Here is a 25,398-nt window from a genome sequence, read left to right as displayed (position 1 = left end):
GGCCTTAGTCTCCACAGTTGTCAGAAATAAGTTGAATTAGATATTGCTTGTGTCATTGCCGACAGCAAAGAACACTGAATTGAGGAAATTGTTACACGTGTAACAAGAAGTAAATATTTGACATTGAGTTGTAAAATGTTTACTCTTGTGAGTGGTAACCTCACTGGCACTCTGTGTAATGACAACCAGTAATACATGTCATTTCAGACTTTAAGAATAGTCTCTTTCTGCTGCATTCTCATAACATTGTCAAATCGGTCTTTAAACTCTGATATGACTTATCCATAAACACTGAATGTACATACACTATCCTTCAGAAATGTATTAGAAATATTCCAAAATACAATTTGTGTCCATAATTTGGTGTTTATTTATGTATATTACATATACAATTAAACAGGCAAAATAATGAATGATTTAAACTATCCGGTCTGCCGGTATTAAAAAAAAGTAAGTCATTAGATGTAGTTTTTCAAAATGTATGTCATAAACATTGATGAATAAACAGCATTATGATATATCCCACAGGGCACAGGCATCAATTCAACGTATATTCCACGTTGGTTCAACGCCATTTCATTGAAATGACGTGGAAACAACGTTGATTCAACCAGTGTGTCCCCAGTGGGATGTATCTCTTTGGAAAGTGCCTGTCACCTATTGTATGTGGTCAAGGTTATGATGATTTTGGGTGCTGGGGTTGAGAGAAGCGGTGGCTGTGGTGCTAGCCGGTGTTGAGGTGTCAGATCAGTCGATACGGTTGCCCAGGATGATGGCAGAGACGATGTACAGGACGATGACGGTGATGCCGATACCCAGAGCGGTGTGGTTCAGTATCCGCGCTAGACGAGAATTCTTCTCAGCAATCTGCTGATGACCCTGGTTGTTGGCGTCTCTAGTCTGAGAGCAGAGAGGGAGGGAGGGAGGGAGGGAGGGAGGGAGGGAGGGAGGGAGGGAGGAGGGAGGGAGCACAGAAGGATAGAAGGACAGAGGGATAGAGGGAGATAGTGAGAGAGAGTTGTAATTGTTGTAATCGTCATTCAGGAAAAAGAGGAAGAGACTTCAACGGAGAGAGTTCAATGATGATTCAGTGCCACCATGCTCTTATTCGATTGGAGTTATTTCAGGAGATGCAGTATTAATTCACAAACACAATACTCAGCCAACATGCTAACAAAGTCAGAAAATAAAAAACAAATAGGGACATTTTTCTCTCTCACTGCAGAGCATTTATAATATATAATATTAATACCTACTAGTGATGAAAAACAACTAAAATACTGATTTCCTGTGGCCACACCCCAAGCAGCACTAAGTTGAAACAACTGTGGATGGAGCACAAACCTGGAGCTCTCTCCCCTAGCTACAGTCTTAAGAATGATGCTATATTGTAATACATATTTTGACACCTGTTATTATTTCTCTTGGGGGAAGAACAAGAGTTGACAGGCGATGCTAAACATTGAGTCAACTAACTGAAGTCTCAGTGTCCGTGACTCTCCTTACACTATAGACATCTCTGAGCAGCTGACTACAAGAGTCAGTATGAGTCACACACTAAGCAACAGTAAAGCTGTAAGAAAAAGTTGAACAGTATATGTGTGTCTTGGATTACTTTCTTTCACCAAGTCAGGAAGAGTCTTGTGCCAAACGTGAAGTGGCTGTAAAACACAAACAACAGGCACCAAAATTCCCACTCAAAGCATTATTGGGTAAGCAGCAGAAGCTAAAATTCTCATAGTGAAATAAATGTAGTGTTTCTGACACCTTAGTCTATGTTTAAAGAATAACAACATGACCTCACACCCCCCTATAAGATCTCTCCCACTCAACAGTGACTGACTCAATTTAATTTAAGTCTCAATTGAATCAACCTCCCCCTAGTCACATGACGTTGTTAACATAGCCTCAATCTGTTTCTGTTCTCTGGTGAAATTATTGAGTTGGCTTCCACAGCAGGGCGAGGGTTGACAGAAGGCTTTAGGCAGAGAGGTTCTGTGTTAATTTAGGGTAGTGTGGCGTGAGAAGGCCTGCCTGCTATTGTAAACCCTCCTCCTGATTACTGGCAGCTGGATCATAATTGTTTCCACACGGCTAGTTGGAGGAGAAGGGCTTGTTGGCTCTCTTAGCACTGGACAGTTGTTGTATTTCTGGGGGTTTGTGTATTTGCGTGTCTTGAATAATTATCTGGGCACTCCACCAAATGGTTTTCTTCCATTTCCTTGAGGTTCACAAGATTTCCTCCATCCCATCTGTCTGTCTGTATGCTCTGCTTTCCATGATATTGCAAAACTTGAAATACATATAGCCTATCCATTTACTAGGCTACTATGCACAATTACATGAGAGATGTGCTTTGTAATTTGTTGTATGGAATATGAAACCATCACAGCCAGAAAAGGTTAGAATTATTGTATTTTCTGGAATACTGTGTATTCTGGAACACTGTATATTCTGCAATGGTTATGAAAATAAAATAAATAGGAAAAATATTCCTTTGTCTAATTATAAGATAATGTCTAACTATTTTAGATTCTGAAAATAAAACATATTTTTGCTCTTCTCACTGATGGCAAATAGTTGTGTTCTTGTTAATATGTTTTCCTCTTAAATTTGTTTTATTTTCATCATATCCCCCATTCGCACAAAGTACTCACTTGCAAGCTTGCAATACAATATTTCAACCACTAGCAGATGTAAGTATGCATGGTCTGAAGTTTGCAGGGAGGTGAGTACATTCTCACGTCAAGTACTTTTTTAAAATAAAACTTGCACATGCACATTTTGGGGTATATTTTGTATATATGCACGGTTTATAAATGAGGCCCCAGAAACCTACTGGAAGCTTGATTCCACTCACTTACCCACGTAATACTAATTTCCCCATGGGCCTATATCAGCACTGCAGCATATTGTCGATATGACTCATCATAATATAATCTGTCGGGTCAGGCTCCTTGAAAACCACATTACATTCAATACCAACTAAAACCTAAATAAAATATTCTGAACAATTAACTGGTTATTCTAGTGTTTTATAAAATATAAAATACTGTATCTGCAATATGTTCTAAGCAATGTGTTGAGTGCAATCGGACTACAAAGTGAACATTTCATGAATAGTTTTTTTGTGGAGGATATATAACTGGTGTGTGACCTCATGGAGAGGGAGGAGCAGGATGTGAGATGGGTGATATGTGACAAAATTCCAAGACAAACATAATCAGATCGTTGTGGGAGTCTGTCTTTCTAAACTCTGCGACATAAAGGGTCTTCTCAGTGACAGTACAGAAATACTGGTGAATGGGCCATCCATTGAGTGACCCAGGGAGCATTTCTATATTTTTTGGGGTCATTTAGCAGACAATCTTATCCAGAGTGACTTCGTACAGGTCCCCGGTGGGAATGAAACCCAGAACCCTGGCATTGCAAGCGCCATGCTCTACCAATTTAGCCACACAGGACTACTATTGATTTACACTATCAACAGATTTCTGCTCTTCTCTGTGATTGAAGAGAAGGTTGTCAACGTGTAGTCAACTTTGTTCTAAGGGCAGAAAGAATCTGATTGGTTTAGGGAAGAACAAATCCGATTGGTTTCTAAAAGGTCAATGGGCAGAGTTTAACAGATGCACAACTTGAAATCATAGCGGAGGTTTGAACTGAGCATCTTGTAAATAAAACTTGGAGTTAAAAGTTGTAACGTTTTGAAAAAAATATTGTGATACAGTAGTCAGACAAATGTGACAACATCTCTTAGACTTGAAGCAAAGAGTAAATTGTAACAAGCTAGCAGCAACATGCTAAGCTAATCAGAGCAGGCTAGCTTGATGAGCATTTAGCAACCTCTTAGCTACTTAAGTTCAATTAATAGACTACAAGTATGTCAGCTAACATTTGTTTTGTTGAAATGTTAAGGTGAAATTTAAAAAATGGACAGTTATGGACAGCTAAAATGCTAAGCTAAACAGAGCTAGTTGGCTAGCAGATATCTATCTCTTACTAAGAGCTAGATTCAATCCGTACCAAAAGGAAAAAAGAAATGTTCCTGTGTTCGAGGAGACTGCATTCACGGTAAATGTTGCATATGTTGACTCAATTGGAAATGACCTTTAAATTTCAATTGTGCTATACAACGGACCTTCCATGCTACAGATTGGATGTAGGCCTTAGTCTCCACAGTTGTCAGAAATAAGTTGAATTAGATATTGCTTGTGTCATTGCCGACAGCAAAGAACACTGAATTGAGGAAATTGATACACGTGTAACAAGAAGTAAATATTTGACATTGAGTTGTAAAATGTTTACTCTTGTGAGTGGTAACCTCACTGGCACTCTGTGTAATGACAACCAGTAATACATGTCATTTCAGACTTTAAGAATAGTCTCTTTCTGCTGCATTCTCATAACATTGTCAAATGTGTCTTTAAACTCTGATATGACTTATCCATACACACTGAATGTACATACACTATCCTTCAGAAATGTATTAGAAATATTCCAAAATACAATTTGTGTCCATAATTTGGTGTTTATTTATGTATATTACATATACAATTAAACAGGCAAAATAATGAATGATTTAAACTAGCCCGCTTGGAGTTTGCCAAAAGGCACCTTAAGACCTTAAGCATCATGCTGTGGGCATGTTTTTCAGCGGCAGGGACTGAGAGACTAGCCAGGATCGAGGGAAAGATGAATGGAGCAAAGTACAGAGATATCCTTGATGAAAACCTGCTCTAGGATTATTAGTTGTACCCTGCCACCAGTCAAAAGGCCGTTTGATCTAAAAGTTTCTGAAGTCAGTGTGTGATTTTTATTTACACTGAACCGTATTTTAAAACAAATTTGGTTTAAATATCTGCATTCTTATAATGGTCTCTTCCTTTGTGTTTTCACAAACATACAGACATGATACAAGGTAAACACTATTTCCATCAACTACACACTTAGAGAAGGATAAAGTACAACCCCTTGGTAAATAGAAGAGTTTAGCAACACTGAATACATAGTCAAATAAAATATATACCTAACATATACAGTGTTATACATAATCTGGCAATATGTGACTCTAAATGACATTGATAGTGTGGACATTTTTACCAAATGAATCAACTGTAAGGCCAAACTGGAACAGCCCTGCAATTTATTTGGACTTCTAGGGCTAGATTCAATCCGTAGCGTGGAAGGCAATGTTCCTGTGACTGCAGAGAGACTGCGTTCACGGTAAACGCTGCATATGTCGACTCAAACGGAAATGACCTTTACATTTCAGCAGATCTTCTGCTCTACAAATTGAATCTAGGCATTAGTCACCACGGTTGACCAAAATAAGTTGAGTTGAGTCTTTCTTGTGTCATTACTGATAGCCCACAACACTGAATTGAGCAAATTGATATATTTGTGTAACAATAAGTAAATATTTGACATTGAGTTGTAAAATGTTTACTCTTGTGAGTGGTAACCTCACTGGCACTCTGTGTAATGACAACCAGTAATACATGTCATTTCAGACTTTAAGAATAGTCTCTTTCTGCTGCATTCTCATAACATTGTCAAATCGGTCTTTAAACTCTGATATGACTTATCCATAAACACTGAATGTACATACACTATCCTTCAGAAATGTATTAGAAATATTCCAAAATACAATTTGTGTCCATAATTTGGTGTTTATTTATGTATATTACATATACAATTAAACAGGCAAAATAATGAATGATTTAAACTATCCGGTCTGCCGGTATTAAAAAAAGTAAGTCATTAGATGTAGTTTTCAAAATGTATGTCATAAACATTGATGAATAAACAGCATTATGATATATCCCACAGGGCACAGGCATCAATTCAACTTATATTCCACGTTGGTTCAACGCCATTTCATTGAAATGACGTGGAAACAACGTTGATTCAACCAGTTTGTCCCCAGTGGGATGTATCTCTTTGGAAAGTGCCTGTCACCTATTGTATGTGGTCAAGGTTATGATGATTTTGGGTGCTGGGGTTGAGAGAAGCGGTGGCTGTGGTGCTAGCCGGTGTTGAGGTGTCAGATCAGTTGATACGGTTGCCCAGGATGATGGCAGAGACGATGTACAGGACGATGACGGTGATGCCGATACCCAGAGCGGTGTGGTTCAGTATCCGCGCTAGACGAGAATTCTTCTCAGCAATCTGCTGATGACCCTGGTTGTTGGCGTCTCTAGTCTGAGAGCAGAGAGCAGGGAGGGAGGGAGGGAGGGAGGGAGGGAGGGAGGGAGGGAGGGAGGGAGGGAGGGAGGGAGGGAGGGAGGGAGGGAGCACAGAAGGATAGAAGGACAGAGGGATAGAGGGAGATAGTGAGAGAGAGTTGTAATTGTTGTAATCGTCATTCAGGAAAAAGAGGAAGAGACTTCAACGGAGAGAGTTCAATGATGATTCAGTGCCACCATGCTCTTATTCGATTGGAGTTATTTCAGGAGATGCAGTATTAATTCACAAACACAATACTCAGCCAACATGCTAACAAAGTCAGAAAATAAAAAACAAATAGGGACATTTTTCTCTCTCACTGCAGAGCATTTATAATATATCATATTAATACCTACTAGTGATGAAAAACAACTAAAATACTGATTTCCTGTGGCCACACCCCAAGCAGCACTAAGTTGAAACAACTGTGGATGGAGCACAAACCTGGAGCTCTCTCCCCTAGCTACAGTCTTAAGAATGATGCTATATTGTAAATCAAATCAAATAAAAGTTTATTTGTCACATACACATGGTTAGCAGATGTTAATGCGAGTGTAGCGAAATGCTTGTGCTTCTAGTTCCGACAATGCAGTAATAACGAACAAGTAATCTAACTAACAATTCCAAAAAACTACTGTCTTATACACAGTGTAAGGGGATAAAGAATATGTACATAAGGATATATGAATGAGTGATGGTACAGAGCAGCATAGGCAAGATACAGTAGATGATATCGAGTACAGTATATACATATGAGATGAGTATGTAAACCAAGTGGCATAGTTAAAGTGGCTAGTGATACATGTATTACATAAGGATGCAGTCGATGATATAGAGTACAGTATCTACGTATGCATATGAGATGAATAATGTAGGGTAAGTAACATTATATAAGGTAGCATTGTTTAAAGTGGCTAGTGATATATTTACATAATTTCCCATCAATTCCCATTATTAAAGTGGCTGGAGTAGAGTCAGTGTCATTGACAGTGTGTTGGCAGTAGCCACTCAATGTTAGTGGTGGCTGTTTAACAGTCTGATGGCCTTGAGATAGAAGCTGTTTTTCAGTCTCTCGGTCCCAGCTTTGATGCACCTGTACTGACCTCGCCTTCTGGATGACAGCGGGGTGAACAGGCAGTGGCTCGGGTGGTTGATGTCCTTGATGATCTTTATGGCCTTCCTGTAGCATCGGGTGGTGTAGGTGTCCTGGAGGGCAGGTAGTTTGCCCCCGGTGATGCGTTGTGCAGACCTCACTACCCTCTGGAGAGCCTTACGGTTGAGGGCGGTGCAGTTGCCATACCAGGCGGTAATACAGCCCGCCAGGATGCTCTCGATTGTGCATCTGTAGAAGTTTGTGAGTGCTTTTGGTGACAAGCCGAATTTCTTCAGCCTCCTGAGGTTGAAGAGGCGCTGCTGCACCTTCCTCACGATGCTGTCTGTGTGAGTGGACCAATTCAGTTTGTCTGTGATGTGTATGCCGAGGAACTTAAAACTTGCTACCCTCTCCACTACTGTTCCATCGATGTGGATGGCGGGGTGTTCCCTCTGCTGTTTCCTGAAGTCCACAATCATCTCCTTAGTTTTGTTGACGTTGAGTGTGAGGTTATTTTCCTGACACCACACTCCGAGGGCCCTCACCTCCTCCCTGTAGGCCGTCTCGTCGTTGTTGGTAATCAAGCCTACCACTGTTGTGTCGTCTGCAAACTTGATGATTGAGTTGGAGGCGTGCGTGGCCACGCAGTCGTGGGTGAACAGGGAGTACAGGAGAGGGCTCAGAACGCACCCTTGTGGGGCCCCAGTGTTGAGGATCAACGGGGAGGAGATGTTGTTGCCTACCCTCACCACCTGGGAGCGGCCCGTCAGGAAGTCCAGTACCCAGTTGCACAGGGCGGGGTCGAGACCCAGGGTCTCGAGCTTGATGACGAGCTTGGAGGGTACTATGGTGTTGAATGCCGAGCTGTAGTCGATGAACAGCATTCTCACATAGGTATTCCTCTTGTCCAGATGGGTTAGGGCAGTGTGCAGCGTGGTTGAGATTGCATCGTCTGTGGACCTATTTGGGCGGTAAGCAAATTGGAGTGGGTCTAGGGTGTCAGGTAGGGTGGAGGTGATATGGTCCTTGACTAGTCTCTCAAAGCACTTCATGATGACGGATGTGAGTGCTACGGGGCGGTAGTCGTTTAGCTCAGTTACCTTAGCTTTCTTGGGAACAGGAACAATGGTGGCCCTCTTGAAGCATGTGGGAACAGCAGACTGGTATAGGGATTGATTGAATATGTCCGTAAACACACCGGCCAGCTGGTCTGCGCATGCTCTGAGGGCGCGGCTGGGGATGCCGTCTGGGCCTGCAGCCTTGCGAGGGTTAACACGTTTAAATGTCTTACTCACTTCGGCTGCAGTGAAGGAGAGACCGCATGTTTTCGTTGCAGGCCGTGTCAGTGGCACTGTATTGTCCTCAAAGCGGGCAAAAAGTTATTTAGTCTGCCTGGGAGCAAGACATCCTGGTCCGTGACTGGGCTGGGTTTCTTCCTGTAGTCCGTGATTGACTGTAGACCCTGCCACATGCCTCTTGTGTCTGAGCCGTTGAATTGAGATTCTACTTTGTCTCTGTACTGGCGCTTAGCTTGTTTGATAGCCTTGCGGAGGGAATAGCTGCACTGTTTGTATTCAGTCATGTTACCAGACACCTTGCCCTGATTAAAAGCAGTGGTTCGCGCCTTCAGTTTCACACAAATGCTGCCATCAATCCACGGTTTCTGGTTAGGGAATGTTTTAATCGTTGCTATGGGAACGACATCTTCAACGCACGTTCTAATGAACTCGCACACCGAATCAGCGTATTCGTCAATGTTGTTGTCTGACGCAATACGAAACATCTACCAGTCCACGTGATGGAAGCAGTCTTGGAGTGTGGAGTCAGCTTGGTCGGACCAGCATTGGACAGACCTCAGCGTGGGAGCCTCTTGTTTTAGTTTCTGTCTGTAGGCAGGGATCAACAAAATGGAGTCGTGGTCAGCTTTTCCGAAAGGGGGGCGGGGCAGGGCCTTATATGCGTCGCGGAAGTTAGAGTAACAATGATCCAGGGTCTTTCCACCCCTGGTTGCGCAATCGATATGCTGATAAAATTTAGGGAGTCTTGTTTTCAGATTAGCCTTGTTAAAATCCCCAGCTACAATGAATGCAGCCTCCGGATAAATCGTTTCCAGTTTGCAGAGTTAAATAAAGTTTGTTCAGAGCCATCGATGTGTCTGCTTGGGGGGGGATATATACGGCTGTGATTATAATCGAAGAGAATTCTCTTGGTAGATAATGCGGTCTACATTTGATTGTGAGGAATTCTAAATCAGGTGAACAGAAGGATTTGAGTTCCTGTATGTTTCTTTCATCACACCATGTCACGTTGGCCATGAGGCATACGCCCCCGCCCCTCTTCTTACCAGAAAGATGTTTGTTTCTGTCGGCGCGATGCGTGGAGAAACCCGCTGGCTGCACCGCTTCGGATAGCGTCTCTCCAGTTAGCCATGTTTCCTTGAAGCATAGAACGTTATAGTCTCTGATGTCCCTCTGGAATGCTACCCTTGCTCGGATTTCATCAACCTTGTTGTCAAGAGACTGGACATTGGCAAGAAGAATGCTAGGGAGTGGTGCACGGTGTGCCCGTCTATGGAGTCTGACCAGAAGACCGCTTCGTTTCCCTCTTTTTCTGAGTCGTTTTTTTGGGTCGCTGCATGTAATCCACTCCGTTGTCCTGGTTGTAAGGCAGAACACAGGATCTGCGTCGCGAAAAACATATTCTTGGTCGTACTGATGGTGAGTTGACGCTGATCTTATATTCAGTAGTTCTTCTCGGCTGTATGTAATGAAACCTAAGATGACCTGGGGTACTAGTGTAAGAAATAACACGTAAAAAAAACAAAAAACTGCATAGTTTCCTAGGAACGCGAAGCGAGGCGGCCATCTCTGTCGGCGCCGGAAGTCAGGTGACTTGTAAGACATATTTTGACACCTGTTATTATTTCTCTTGGGGGAAGAACAAGAGTTGACAGGCGATGCTAAACATTGAGTCAACTAACTGAAGTCTCAGTGTCCGTGACTCTCCTTACACTATAGACATCTCTGAGCAGCTGACTACAAGAGTCAGTATGAGTCACACACTAAGCAACAGTAAAGCTGTAAGAAAAAGTTGAACAGTATATGTGTGTCTTGGATTACTTTCTTTCACCAAGTCAGGAAGAGTCTTGTGCCAAACATGAAGTGGCTGTAAAACACAAACAACAGGCACCAAAATTCCCACTCAAAGCATTATTGGGTAAGCAGCAGAAGCTAAAATTCTCATAGTGAAATAAATGTAGTGTTTCTGACACCTTAGTCTATGTTTAAAGAATAACAACATGACCTCACACCCCCCTATAAGATCTCTCCCACTCAACAGTGACTGACTCAATTTAATTTAAGTCTCAATTGAATCAACCTCCCCCTAGTCACATGACGTTGTTAACATAGCCTCAATCTGTTTCTTATAATGGTCTCTTCCTTTGTGTTTTCACAAACATACAGACATGATACAAGGTAAACACTATTTCCATCAACTACACACTTAGAGAAGGATAAAGTACAACCCCTTGGTAAATAGAAGAGTTTAGCAACACTGAATACATAGTCAAATAAAATATATACCTAACATATACAGTGTTACACATAATCTGGCAATATGTGACTCTAAATGACATTGATAGTGTGGACATTTTTACCAAATGAATCAACTGTAAGGCCAAACTGGAACAGCCCTGCAATTTATTTGGACTTCTAGGGCTAGATTCAATCCGTAGCGTGGAAGGCAATGTTCCTGTGACTGCAGAGAGACTGCGTTCACGGTAAACGCTGCATATGTCGACTCAAACGGAAATGACCTTTACATTTCAGCAGATCTTCTGCTCTACAAATTGAATCTAGGCATTAGTCACCACGGTTGACCAAAATAAGTTGAGTTGAGTCTTTCTTGTGTCATTACTGATAGCCCACAACACTGAATTGAGCAAATTGATACATTTGTGTAACAATAAGTAAATATTTGACATTGAGTTGTAAAATGTTTACTCTTGTGAGTGGTAACCTCACTGGCACTCTGTGTAATGACAACCAGTAATACATGTCATCTCAGATGTCATCTTAAGTCATAGAATAGAGCTAATAGTCTAATCTGGTTTCCTGGATGATACTGTTGACTAAGGCTGCAGTTCATAGTCACTTTAATAACTCTACCTACATGTACATAATTACCTCGACACCAATGCCCCCCTGCACATTGACACATTGACTCTGTACCGCTACCTCATGTATATAGCCCTGCTATTGTTATTTACGGTTGCTCTTTCATTATTTGTTATTCTTATCTCTTACTTTGTTAGGGATTTTCTTAAAACTGCATTGTTGTTTAAGGGCTTGTAAGTCAGCATTTCACTGTCAGGTCTACTACACCTGTTGTATTCGGCGCATGTGACAAATAACATTTTATTTTATTTATGACTTTTTGGGGTTCTAAAATAAGGTCAATTGTACATTACAGAGCAATGTACAGAATTGTGTTAGCTTAGTAACTACATACTTTCTTATTCCACTAAGATATAATCAATGAATCAATATTTACAAGAGTAGACCAAAAACAAACTCTACCAAATTCTACCTAATATACAGTATGTACATGAGGGTAGAGTAGGTGTCACGACTTCTACCGAAGTCGATGCCTCTCCTTGTTCGGGCGGTGCTCGGCGATCGACGTCACCGGTCTTCTAGCCATCATTGATCTATGTTTCATTTTCCATTGGTTTCGTCTGGTCTTCTTACACACCTGGTTCCAATCCCATTCATAAAGTGTTGTGTATTTCACCCACTGTTTCCCCTCATGTCCTTGTCAGAGATTGTTTATTGTTATGTTCATGTTTTATGGATTGGTGTTTGACGTGTCTTTGTAACCACATTTGTTTTATTATGGACTTTGGAGTTTATGTTTTAAGTTATGAAAATACTCCATTTATTCCAAGTTCAATTCTCCTGCGCTTGACTTCCCTGCCACCGACAAACACGACGTGACAGTAGGGTACTGTCAGTAATGGGGTTGAGAGGGATGAGTGTGTATAAACAATGGATGGATAGATAAAGTGGCTATCGAAGGGTTAACTGAAACAATGCTGTTGCTATTTTCATTGACAGCTAAGTCTCTACACTTCACCTAAAAAATGACAAACATTTGGAGTGTGGACTGTATTAATTGGAGAATTACTGGGAGTGGAACACAGAAGTTGTGTGGTTTGGTGCACCTGTGCTCTCTCTTAAATTATTCTCCCTTAAATTACCCAATTCTCAGCCACTTTCCCTTTCCACCACATGTTGCTTATAGGTTCAGCTTAACACATGCCGGATTCATGCCACTAACGGTCCTGCTTACAAAGGAGCCGTGTTCGACAATGTTTCAAATTCATAGATTTGTTAGTTGTGATTGTGATTGCTTATGTTTTTCTCGTCTAAGGCATGGCCACTATAACTTATTTTACACATCTCTGTTTCCTCAAAGTGCACTCTGTAACGTTAAACACAAAAAATCTGATGAAAAAGAATGTTATAAACGGATGTCTGAGATAAAGCAAACAGCTTTATCTCAGACATTGACAAATATTGAAGTACCATTCTCAACATATCATGACAGTCACAATAAAGATAACATTCACAATGAAGTTCAGGGTTTAGAGCAAATACCAACAGCGTAAGCAACATTCTATTTGGACCTGTGGTAATGGCCCTATTCATTCCCAACAACCCATGGGGCCCAGATAGGGGCCGCTTCATAAAAGGAGGCTGGGGTATCCTAGCAAGTGGTGTTAATAGTTAGTGTGTGTAACCATTTTCTGATAATGCCAGAGTATAGTATAAATAGTATTAAAATAATAACTGTTTTCTTCAGAATGTACAAAGACAGGAAAATATGCTTAATGGATTACTAAATGAACTTGAAACTTGTCAAGGGAAACAACAGACACGCTACTCCTTTCGAAGACAATTGCCAGGAAATTGTGTGCAATCTCCAAAAGGGATCTGTTCATCGTCCTGTTCTTATTTCATGGCAAATCACACTAAAACATTTCACAACATACTGACTGGAAAACACACAGCCTACGACACACAGACACAAATCTAAAAACACTTTCAGCCACAGACACGTAACCACACACAAGCACGAGCACACACACAAGCACGAGCACACACGCACACAGACACGCAACCAAGCTCGAGCAGACACACACACACACAAGCATGAGCACGCACGCACGAGCACACACACACACACACACACAATAGCTTCTTTCTGCTCTCTGATTATGCCCTCTTGTCCACCATGTTAGAAAGGCCCCACTGTGTGAACGTTGAATTTCCAATAGGCCGATTCCAGTTGCAATCCCCTGCCCAGGCCTGTACCTCTGTTGACCCTCCCACAGGCCTGTTCCCCTCCTCCTACCCTTCCCAGACAACCTGGCGCAAATCCCAAACACAACAGACTCTCTCCTGGCCTAACCCCCCTCTTGTGGGTTAGGCCAGGAAAAACATGCTGAGATGTGGAAAATCCTATAAATCAAAACATAACAATATCCTGCATAGATCTCGAACTAACCTCAAACAATCCAAACTCAATAAAATAGGGAATGCAACTATCTACAGTGCATTCAGAACGTATTCAGACCCCTTCACTTTTTCCACATTTAGTTACATTACAGCCTTATTCTAAAATGGATGAAATACAACATTTTCCTCATCAATCTACACACAATACCCCATAATGACAAAGCTAAAACAGGTTTAGAAATGTTTGCAAATTTATTACAAATAAAAAATAGAAATATCTTTACATAAGTATTCAGACCCTTTGCTATGTGACCCCAAATTGAGCTCAGGTGCATCCTGTTACCATTGATCATCCTTGAGATCTTTCTACAACCTGAATGGAGTCCACCTGTGGTAAATTCAATTGATTGGACATGATTTAGAAAGGCACACACCTGTCTATATAAGGTCCCACAGTTGACAGTGCATGTCAGAGCAGAATTTTTCCGAGACAGGATTGTGTCGAAGCACAGATCTGGGGAAGGGTACCAAAACAATTCTACAGCAATGAAGGTGCCTGAGAACACAGTGACCTCCATCATTTTTAAATGGAAGAAGTTTGCTCAGTTTGGCCGGCCAGGCGGCCAGCTCTAGGAAGACTCTCCCTAGAGCTGGCCGCCTGGCCAAACTGAGCAATTGAGGAAGAAGGGCCTTCATCAGGAAAGCGACCAAGAACCCGATGGTAACTCTGACAGAGCTCCAGAGCTCCAGAGCTCCTCTGTGGAGATGGGAGAACCTTCCAGAAGGGCAATCATTTCTGCAGCACTCCACCAATCGGGCCACTCCTCAGTAAAAGGCACATGACAGCCCGCTTGGAGTTTGCCAAAAGGCACCTAAAGGACTCTCAGACCATGAAAAACAAGACTCTCTGGTCTGACGAAACTCTTTGGCCTGAATGGGTGGAGTGGTTGTCGGCAGCATCATGCTGCGGGGGGTGTTTTTTCAGCGGCAACTCCACAAATGCAGGTTTGTCAAGCTTGTAGCATCATCCGAAGAAGACTCAAGGCTGTATTCGCTGTCAAAAGTGCTTCAACAAAGTACTGAATAAAGGGTCTGAATAGTTATATAAATGTGATATTTCTGTTTTTATTTGTTATAAATTTACAAAAAAATTGTAAAAAACTGTTTTTCCTTTGTCAATATGGGTTATTGTGTGTAGATTGATAGGAGGAAAAACAATTTAATCCATTTTAGAATAACTCTGTAATGTAACAAAATGTGGAAAAAGTTAAGGGGTCTGAATACTTTCCGAATGCACTGTATGTAATCCAAGGGAATCATTTCCACAACAGTAGCCGGTAGCAAATAGGAAGTCATAATTTCACCAGCTTTCTCATACAGGACATATCTCCATATCTCCTTTTCTTTCTACATGTACAGTAACACATTTCTTGGAACATACATTTTCCTAGATACATAACTCCTTTGTATCTCTCCCTGTCTGGGAATAGTTTTAAGATGGGCCGGTAGTGTACTCTATGTGAGTGGGCATTAAGTCTATGTGCCAATCAGACAGTGCTGCCGACTGGAAGAGACAGAAGAGAAAACTGTGTTTGCAGTGCGGTTTGTCACTTCTGTACGCAGTATCCACCAAAAACTGGCAACTGCAGCTTGCCGCAACTGAGTCAGGGTGGGAAGAGCTCGGTGTGGGATAGTCATGCCCAATCTTCCTGGCAGAGCGTCATGTAGCCTCTTAGAGAGATAATACACCACTCACCCATTATGTCTCCTCCAGGTCTGAACTGGGTGTGGTTACGCCTACTCCCGGTCTCCCGCTCCTATCGTCATGCAAACCTGGACTTCATCAGTACCTTGATTACCTCCCCTTTATTTAGCCCTCTGTAGCCTCTGTCATCAGGCAGTATTGGTTTGTTTTCATTCACGGCCTGTACACTTCTCATGTTTTGTTTATCTGCATTCTTCAATATTAAAATCACCTTCTGCACCTGCTTTCTGTCTCCTGGCGTATATGTGACAGGTGCTCAACTGTTTACTATAAGTAGGCCATTATCCCATTATATTTATCACAATTTCTATTCTAGTTAGTGCATTATCTTCTACCAGATCTAATGTGTTATAATCTCCTACATTCATTTCACATTTCCACAAACTTAAGTGTTTCCTTTAAAATGGTACCCATAATATGCATATCCTTGCTTCAGGTCAAGAGCTACAGGCAGTTAGATTTGGGTATGTCATTTCAGATTTTTTTTTTTTTTTTAAAGGGTCAGATCCTTAAGAGGTTTTAAGCGTCAAATCAAACCTAGGTCTGACAGATTGATTCCAGAGTATCTTCTGGATGCTTTCAGGCTATCTGTCCCCAGATAGCCTTTTCAGTTGTGTAAAACTGGAAAAAGAATTGCAGAAACAACAGTCTGTTGTTTGTGTTGATACCCGAAAGATAAGGAGGCATGAATGTGTTTTCCCAATGACTTTAGGGTGTTGCACAGATAAGAATCAGCTCTGGTTGCTTCAGTTCATGAGAAAATGAAACATAACTTTATGGCAGTGAGTCATGGATATGAGATGCTTCAGTTTAGGGGAAAATGAAACATAACTTTATGGCAGTGAGTCATGGATATGAGATTATAAGAGCATGCTAAGATGATTCAGTCTGTGATGTGGGTCGTTCCATCTCAAGGTTAAATTTAAAAAATACTAGAGTAAGTGCTGTAAGAATATTTTAAGATAAATAAACAACGCAGAGGACTAAAGGTGAAGAGGGAATTAATGATCAAGGGAAACATTGATTAATGGGTCAGAGACATGGGAGGAATTTCAGTCTGGGACTCATAGCTACTTGTGGCAAATTCTAATTGGTTAAAATTGCCTATACACGAGGTACTTGTTATTTGGCCATTGGCCCAATTTTACTGCAAGGAATTCTAATTGGTCAACCACAGGCTAGGGTTGTAATGACAGATCTCCTCTTCGTCTGCAGCGTGGTAAGTGTCCATAATGTTTTTAATAAAGACAAATGAACACTCAAACAAAAACAATAATGTGAAATCTAGAAAAAAACGAAACAGTACCGTGTGGTGACAAACACTCACACGGAAACAAACACCCACAAACTGACAGTGAAACCCAGGCTACCTAAGTATGATTCTCAATCAGAGACAACTAATGACACCTGCCTTTGATTGAGAACCATACTAGGCCGAAACAGAAAACAAACATAGACTGCAACCCAACTCACACCCTGACCATACTAAATAAAGACAAAACAAAGGAAATAAAGGTCAGAACGTGACAAGGGTTGGAATATAGATTACATCCTGTCTCTTTGTTCTGTGGAGAATCGCTGAAGACAGGGAAGAAGGAACATCTGTCATCTACTTTCCAGCATAACAACTATGATGTGTTCTTTTTTTCTTCTTTTTTGCTTTGGGGTCTGTGTTATTGAAGAACAACATCAACTGCTAACAGTTCCTATTAATATACTTTAAGTGCCAACAAGTATGCTCGTAACACTGTTGATCAACCATAAATCCCCTCGTTACAGGGGAAATGGAAGTTTGTTGTGTTCAACGGGGGGCAATTGAATGCAAGCTTCACAATGTTTATTATTATTGTGAAAACATTTCTAGCCTGTCTATCTATGTGTAACAGGGTCGACCTGTTATGCTCAACACACTCAGTTTTCCACCACGAAACACCAGAACATGGTCAAAAAGAGTAGACGGGCTCATCTGCTTTTACACTATTATTTGACTATTAGATGTTCAATGTTTCTTTTGAAAATAATATTCAAAAAGGAATAGTTTCACCATATTAAAACGAGAGTTCAGTTCAAGTAACAGGCTTGACCTTTAAATGAGGGACAGGTTGTTGTTGTTTTTTTCCTTAAAATGAATCACTAATCACAAAATAAATAATAATCTACAGAAATGACATTGTGAAAGTAACAAAATAATTAGAAATTTAGAATGGTGAAAAATGTGAGAAATGTTGGCATTAAGTGGGTTAAAATGCACAGAGGGACAAAACACAGAACATTTGCGCTTTAGTCTTTATTTATATATAAAATCAAATTTATTGAATATTCCATGCAGCCCCAAAAGTAATTATTTATCATGAGAGGGCCATCAACAATAACTAGTAATCCTACATACTCAAAGAAAGGTTAACATCTCACCTTTCTGGCAAATATAGTTTCTGAGGTGTAGTCACTTTTGAGGACATAAACTCAAGTACACAGTACAAATATGATACAAATATGAAAATATGAAATATTTTACAGTTTATAATAGCTCTTGACTTACCCAGGAGAGGAGGAACTTTACTGAGCGACTATGTCTATGATGGGTGTGCATGAAGTCAATTCACCAGCACATTGTTCAACCTCCGTTGATGTTGTTATTACGTTAGAAATCATCCACTGGGTTTTGATACTTGATAATAAGCCACTGTCTCATTGTGAAATAAAGATGCCCATAATAACTTCTTAGAGGTCTTCTACCTCCTTTCTCTCTTTACCAGGCTTTGACCCGGATGTTTCCTCCATTACCCACATTGATCTATATGAGTCATACCCGGTCAACAATTAGCTGCCTAACCTGATATGCGTTTGTAATCCCAGTAAGTAAGTAAAGAGATTTGCTATGTGCACACTGGCCACAAAACGAGGTGGAAACTGAGATGCACTTCCTAACATCCTGCCAATCGTATGACCATATTAGAGACACATATTTCCCTCAGATTACACGGTGTACAATCCACAGTGTACAATCTGTAAAATACTACAGTGTGCAATCACAGCAGCAAGATTAGACAAAAGAAAAGGGCAACCAGTGAAAAACACACACCATTGTAAATACAACCCATGTTTTATGTTTTATTCATTTTCCTTTTTGTACTTTTTGTAACTACTAACTATTTGCACATCATTACAACACTGTACATAGACATAATGACTTTTGAAATGTCTTTATTCTTTTTGAACTTTTGTAAGTGTAATGTTTACTGTACATTTTTTATTGTCTATTCAACTTTTGTTTCTTATCTATTCAACTGGCATTAGCAATTTAAACATATGTTTCCCATGCCAATAAAGCCCCTTAAATTGAAATTGACTTGGGGCATGTAGGGATATTTCAGGGTTTCCAGCCCTTTCCTACCCCTCTTCTCACTATGTCTGTCCATTTGATGGTGAGGTTTGGCAAAGGACAAGATGGAGGATTGATGGAGTTCTCCTTTCGTCTTCAGAATACCTTTTAAATATTGAATACCTCCCCCTCTTACGTCACTCACAGTCAAGGCACCCGCATTGTCCCTATTCCCTATTTTTAATCACCCATATTCCGGGAAGGGTCCCTCCCTTTCTTACACACACTCTCCCTGATTCCTACTCCGCACCCCGTCTCCCCTCCCCCGATCCCCTCAAACCAACCTATCCTCAGGACCTTATTCAAAACAGAACTCAAGACTGTGAGACACCAACACTGTAAGGCCAAAACTATCACAAACATGTCCCTCTCCCCAGCTATGCAGCCCACCACCAAGTCAAAATTCAGATCACTGACTCTAAAGAGCGAGATAGAGAGAGACGGGCCCTTATTTAAACAATACCGGTAACTTTGTTTCTTGGATAATGCTAAAAAAAGACTAGAGTGAGAAATACATTACTGACTACTCTACAAAATGAAACAAGTTATGTTCTGTGGATTATTTAGGATACATCTCTACTAGAAACACATTCGTCTACATTACATTTGAATACTCTTAAAACAGCAATAAAAGTCCCACTCACCGAGATGGAGTAGATAAGTGCAGCGATGCCAAGTGGCAGGCAGCAGCACAGCATGGTGAAAATGGAGTAGCCAAGGTAGTCTGGCAGAGGGTAAGGCAGAGCTCCACGGGTCACAAACACCGTAGGCTGGACTGTGACGGTGGACTGGGGGTAGTGTCCCGGGGAGTACTGTCCCTGGGGGTATGGCTGGCTGTAAGGGGCCCCGGGAGCTCCTCCATACTGTGGCGGTGGTGCGTAGCCCTGGGGATTGGGAGGGTAGCCTGCTGGTGCGGGGTATCCTGCGTTGGGGTGGTCCTGGTAGGGTGGAGGAGCTGGTTGTCCCATCCCAGACTTCTCATCTGGGTTCCAGCCTGGTGGTGGGGCGTTTGGCATCTTGTTGGGATCCATTTTTTTTGCTGTTGGTGATTTGTTTCCCTTTTATCTTACTTATCTCTTTCTTTATTTTGTGCCTCCTCTCAATCTCTCCAAGTGTTCTTCTGTGTCTCTCTGCCTAAACTGTCTGCCTGTCTACAAGCTGAGTAAAGAAAGCAATTATGCTCTCTATTCCCCTCCCCTGTCCGTCCCTGGCAGCTCAGTATGCTTAGAGGAAGCCTGCGTGGGTGAGCTGAAAGGGAATGGTTAGGGGTGGGGAAAGACTGAGTAGCTGACCAGAGTCAAATAATAAGTCTAGCAGTCAGGCAGAAATGCTGTCCATAGTCTGGATAGGAGTTGGGCGCAACCCCATGGTGATATTTTGAACTACACCAGTAACAGTCACATTGAATTATTGCACTTATTGATGACTCTTCAGTGCAAAACTTTCAGAGAAATTCAAGTACTTATTTTCTTTGATATGATGCAAAACTGTACATTTGATACTGTAATAAGGTAAAACTACAACAAAATAGATGCTTAAAGGATTTATTTATGGTAAGGGAACTGACACAGGAAAAAAACAGCAAAGACTGTTGATTGAAGAATAAGAAGATAATAAAGTATCAAAGATAATGTAACAAATGACAATGCAACAAGATAATGTAACACACATGATAATGTAACAAGATAATGTATCATAATGACAATATAACAACATAATAACAAACAGTAAAACTACAAGACAATGTAACATTGACAATGTAACAAGATAATGTAACATAAATTACAATGCAACAAGACAATGTAATATTATGATAATGCAGAAAATAATGTCACCTAGGTGAAAATGTAACATAAATAGATAGGTCCAGTCGGCCTGCTGGACAGATAGGACCGCACGGACGGCCAGATGAGACCAGTCGGCCGACCAGGTAGGTAGGTATGGTCAGCCGTCCAGAAAGATAGGTAAAGCCGGCCATTAAGGTAGGTCCGGCCTGACTGCCATGTAGGTAGGTCCGGCTGGCCAGGTAAGTAGGTCTGTCCGGTCGGCCAGGTTGGTAGGTCCGGCCAGCCGGCCAGGTATGTAGGTCCTGCCGGTCTGTCTGCCAGGTTTGAAAAAATGGGGTGTGGCTGCGTTCAGTCATTATGGTCTAGGCCTTTGGAACCAACCTGGTCTCAGAGCGTTTGCTATTATTCTGTAAGTAAATCCGAAACACTCCATTTAGTATGATACGTTACGTTTTGTGAATATTTGTGAATATCCATCACCCATTTCATATGATATGTTACGAATTACAATTTAAATGATATCTTAGGAATTTGCAAAATATAGAATATGTTACGAATTTGCTAAACGTACTATATGTTATAAATTAGCAAATTGTATGATATGTAACCAATTCTATCTAGGTGGATAATGTTAGCTAGCAGGCTAACATTAGCTAAACTAGGGGTTAGGATTAGGGGTTAGGGTTAAGGTTAAGTTTAGGAGTTAGGTTAAAGAGTTAAGGTTAGGGGAAGGGTTAACTAACATGCTAATACGTAGTTCAAATGTAGTAAGTAGTTCAAAAGTTGCTAATTAGTTAAAATGCTAAAGTTGTTGCTGACGAGTTTCAAACTCGCAACCTTATCCATCCATCCATCCACCCCGAACAACCACCCTACTTTTGTTTTTGCCTTAAGTAACTGTAATGGACATTTTAATGTTTTTTTGCTTTTCTTATAACTAATTTCTGTGTTCTATTCATGTGCTGTTCTATAAACCAATTTATGTGTTCATGCAAGTGGTTGACTGTACAAATGCTCACTATCAGTAGCTGCAATTTGGCAGTACGCACAGACCTTGTTTTGAAAGATATCTCAGTTTCAAAGTCTCAGCTTAGACAGAAGAAACCTTGTGAGGTATTGGTCTGTCACCCGTTATGAACCAGTATTGGTCTGTCACATGAATTAAATAAAACAGTAATGATTCATGAATTATGCTAAATCATGCAAAAATAACTTGTCTGTGTATAGCCATACATAAGACAACTATTGGGACTGCCCAGGCAGAGCTCCTGATTGACATGTGTTCTATGATGTTTTGAGTTGGTTGGAACCTCTTCAGTGCGCTGACAAATAAACAATGATTAACTTAAGATTGACTTTGAGTGTCCCTGTGGAAGAATTTCCATGACAATTTGCAGTCAACGAACAACATGATTGATTCTGCCTGCGGAGCTTTCCAGTTGGGGTCTGCGAGCGAAACCGGTGGCGAATTTTATAAAGCGTGAAAGAAATTCCCGTCTGACCAAAAGAGGATGAGGACCCATCCAGACCAGACCCTTACTTTGAGATGCCCAGGAGAAGACACATCCTCTGCAAACAATTGAGGGATGGCAACTGATTTCAGTAAATCAATTTAAATGAATCTGTATATACATTTTTAAAAAATGTAAATAATGAAATGTAAGGAAGGCTAGAGTACGGTAGGAGAGGCCCCACTGACAATTGTCTGTAGGCATTTATATGAGAAGTGGCTACGTGGTCTGAGAACCACTGGTAATAGCACAAGGTCTTATTTTAGGCATTTATGAGAAGTGTCTATGTGGTTGGGGAACCACTGAGAATAGCATAAGGTGCACAAGGTGCTATTCTATATGTATGGGAAGCGGCAAGACTATAGAGTCTATGGAGACTATAGCATTTAAGATTATATAAATTATTGATACTATGATGCTGAGGGACTATAGATGCTGAGAGACTATAGATGCCGAGAGACTATAGATGCTGTAGGGACCATTGCTATACCTATAGGGACTATGGATGCTATTGGGACCAGTAATGCTTGATGCTCAGGTACCATTGATACTGTAGAGACTATGGCTACTATGGAGACTATAGAGGAACCGCAGAAGATACATATGTATGCATAGGAGGTAACACCGAGTTATGCAGGAGAATACTGAGTGTGTTTGGGAATAGTACTAAGTGAATGTGGATGAATATATTGTGTGCTTGACTAATTAACTGAACAGGTGTTTTCCTAGTGTGAGAGTTGTGTGAGTGTGGAAAGGACGTGTTAAGCTGATTGGAATTTGGATAATAAAAACCTGATTGCTTATAGTTTAAGCATTTTTCGGTCGATTTCTCAGCCAAGCATGATGAACAAACGGGAGCTTTTTCACCTACAAAAATATAATTTTTGGAAAAAAGGAACATTTGCTATCTAACTGTGAGTCTCCTAAGTGAAAGCATCTGAAGTTATTCAAAGGTAAATTATTTAATTTGGTTGCTTTTCTTATTTTCGTGAAAATGTTGCTTGCTGCCAGCAGAGCCTAGCATAGCATTATGCCATGCTAAACTTACACAAATGCTTGTCTAGCATTGGCTGTAACGCATATTTTGAAAATCTGAGATGACAGTGTTGTTTACAAAAGGCTAAGCTTGTGTTTGAATATATTTATTTCATTTCATTTGCGATTTTCATGAATAGGAAAAGTTGCGTTATGCTAATGTCTTTGAGGCTATGATTATGCTCTCAGATACGGGTTTGCTCGTCGTGGAATTTAGATAATAAGCTGATTGATTGAAATGTGGGTTTTATTAAGCTCTTTGGAATTTGGATAATAAAATGATTGATTGAAATTTGGATGTAAGAGGTTTGAAATTGAGCTATTAAGTATTGAATGAATGAGAGCTTTCAGGGGACTAGCTCATGTGCGAAAGAGATGAATGAATGCCCCCAACAGTTCTGTGAGCTGAGGTTTTCCATCTGTAATGTTAACTATGGGTCTGTCCAACACAGCCGTTGGATCTACAGGTGGAGTTTAATGTATAACGTTATTATGTATGTAGATATGAAAGTTACTAGAGATAAAGTAACATAATATTTGTATAATGTGTTATTATGATTATCTGATGAACTAAGAATAGAACAAAAATAATAATATACAACTAGCACACCCACACGCAAGTGGTGAAAAAAGTATTCTGAGAAATGTTTAGAGTGGTCCCTTTATGGATCATTTGAGAAATGATAAGGTTAAAGCATTGTACGGGTCTTGACTTACCCCTAACCAATAAAAACTCTAAGCTCTTAGAAGATTGCCCCCACCATGGTAATGCATTTTGAAATAAGCCCATACCCTGTAAAATAGAACCAATCAATGTTGAACATGATTTTCTGTCATCTAAACTTAAAAGGCTACAATTTATTGTACTCCTGATAGAGTTTGGATGAAAAGCATGCCCAAATTAAACCGCCTGCTACTAGTGTCTGTGGATATAACAGAACTGATTTGGCAGGTGAAAACCTGACAAAAATCCATTTAGGAAGTAGTTTTTTGGTGGGTTTTGTAGTTTTCTATTTCAATGCCATTACAAGTATCCATTGACTTAGGACTCCAATTGCAGTTCCTATGCCTTCCACTAGATGTCAACAGTCTTTTGAAATGGTTTCAGGCTTGTATTCTGAAAAATGAGGGAGTAAAAGCAGTCAAAATGAGTGGACCCTGCAGTGTCACAGAGCTTTTTCATGCGCAATCCCGAGAGAGTGCCTTTCTTGTTTACCTTTTATATTGACAACGTTATTGTCCAGTTGAAATATTATAGGTTATTTATGCTAAAAACAAGATTGAATATAAACATCGTTTGACATGTTTCTATGAACTTTACGGATACAATTTGGATTTTTTTGTCTGCCTGTTTTGACTGCGTTTGAGCCTGTGGATTACTGAAGAAAAGGCGCGAACAAAACTGAGATTTTTGGATATAAAGAGACTATCGAACAAAAGGAACATTTATTGAGTAAATGAATGTCTTCTGAGAGCAACCATATGAAGATAATCAAAGGTAAGGGATTCATTTTATCTCTATTTCTGTCTTGTGTAACTCTTCTACTTGGCTGGTTACTGTTAGTAATTATTTGTCTGCTGGGCAAAATGAGTATTTCTGTATTTGAATTTGGTGCTCTGCAATCTCACTAGAGAGGTTAATAAATATAGAAGCAGAAAGTGAATATCCAACAGAGATTGGTAATACAAATACAGATAAATTCTTTGAAGGTATACGAAGGTATACTTCTGATATGGAGAAAGTTATCTTTCTCGTTTGTTTTGTTTTATTGTATCACTTGCAATAGGGGGAAAAGCAGAACATTGTTTGAGAGTGGTCCGTGTGTATTAGGATTAGTGATTGAGAATGTTTATTTTTCTACTGGAATGTGTCACGACTTCCTCCGAGGTCGGTCCCTCTCCCTGTTCAGCCGACGTTCGGCGGTCGACGTCACCGGTCTTCTAGCCATCGCCGATCCACCTTTCATTTTCCATTTGGTTTGTCTTGTCTTCCCACACACCTGGTTTCAATTCCATCATTACGTGTTGTGTATTTAACCTTCTGTTCCACCCATGTCCTTTTCTGGAATTGTTTAT

The 25,398-nt window shown here is 40.6% G+C and overlaps 1 protein-coding gene across 1 annotated transcript; it reads right to left on the bottom strand.

The window, feature by feature from the left end:
* Positions 1-346: 346 nt before the first annotated feature.
* On the bottom strand, positions 347-20,236 carry LOC112227178 (annexin A11-like). The gene is made up of 2 exons (XM_042309643.1): positions 19,634-20,236; positions 347-6,204 (listed from the first exon to the last, which is right to left on the bottom strand). The coding sequence occupies exons 1-2, from the start codon at positions 20,018-20,020 to the stop codon at positions 6,052-6,054; spliced, it is 540 nt and encodes a 179-aa protein (XP_042165577.1). The 5' UTR covers positions 20,021-20,236; the 3' UTR covers positions 347-6,051.
* Between the last annotated feature and the right edge of the window lie 5,162 nt (positions 20,237-25,398).

Source organism: Oncorhynchus tshawytscha, linkage group LG03 (assembly GCF_018296145.1).
Source record: "Oncorhynchus tshawytscha isolate Ot180627B linkage group LG03, Otsh_v2.0, whole genome shotgun sequence".
NCBI lineage: Eukaryota > Metazoa > Chordata > Actinopteri > Salmoniformes > Salmonidae > Oncorhynchus > Oncorhynchus tshawytscha.
Note: the sequence above shows the minus strand (reverse complement) of the source record. Positions and strands in the feature narration are given on the sequence as shown.

What these genes read in the sequence shown, in the direction of transcription:
- LOC112227178 (XM_042309643.1), bottom strand. Translation starts at nt 20,020, where the DNA reads ATGGATCCCAACAAGATGCCAAACGCCCCACCACCAGGCTGGAACCCA. An exon ending in CACTTATCTACTCCATCTCG is followed by an intron (nt 6,205 to 19,633) that starts GTGAGTGGGACT and finishes CTCTGCTCTCAG; the next exon opens with ACTAGAGACGCCAACAACCA.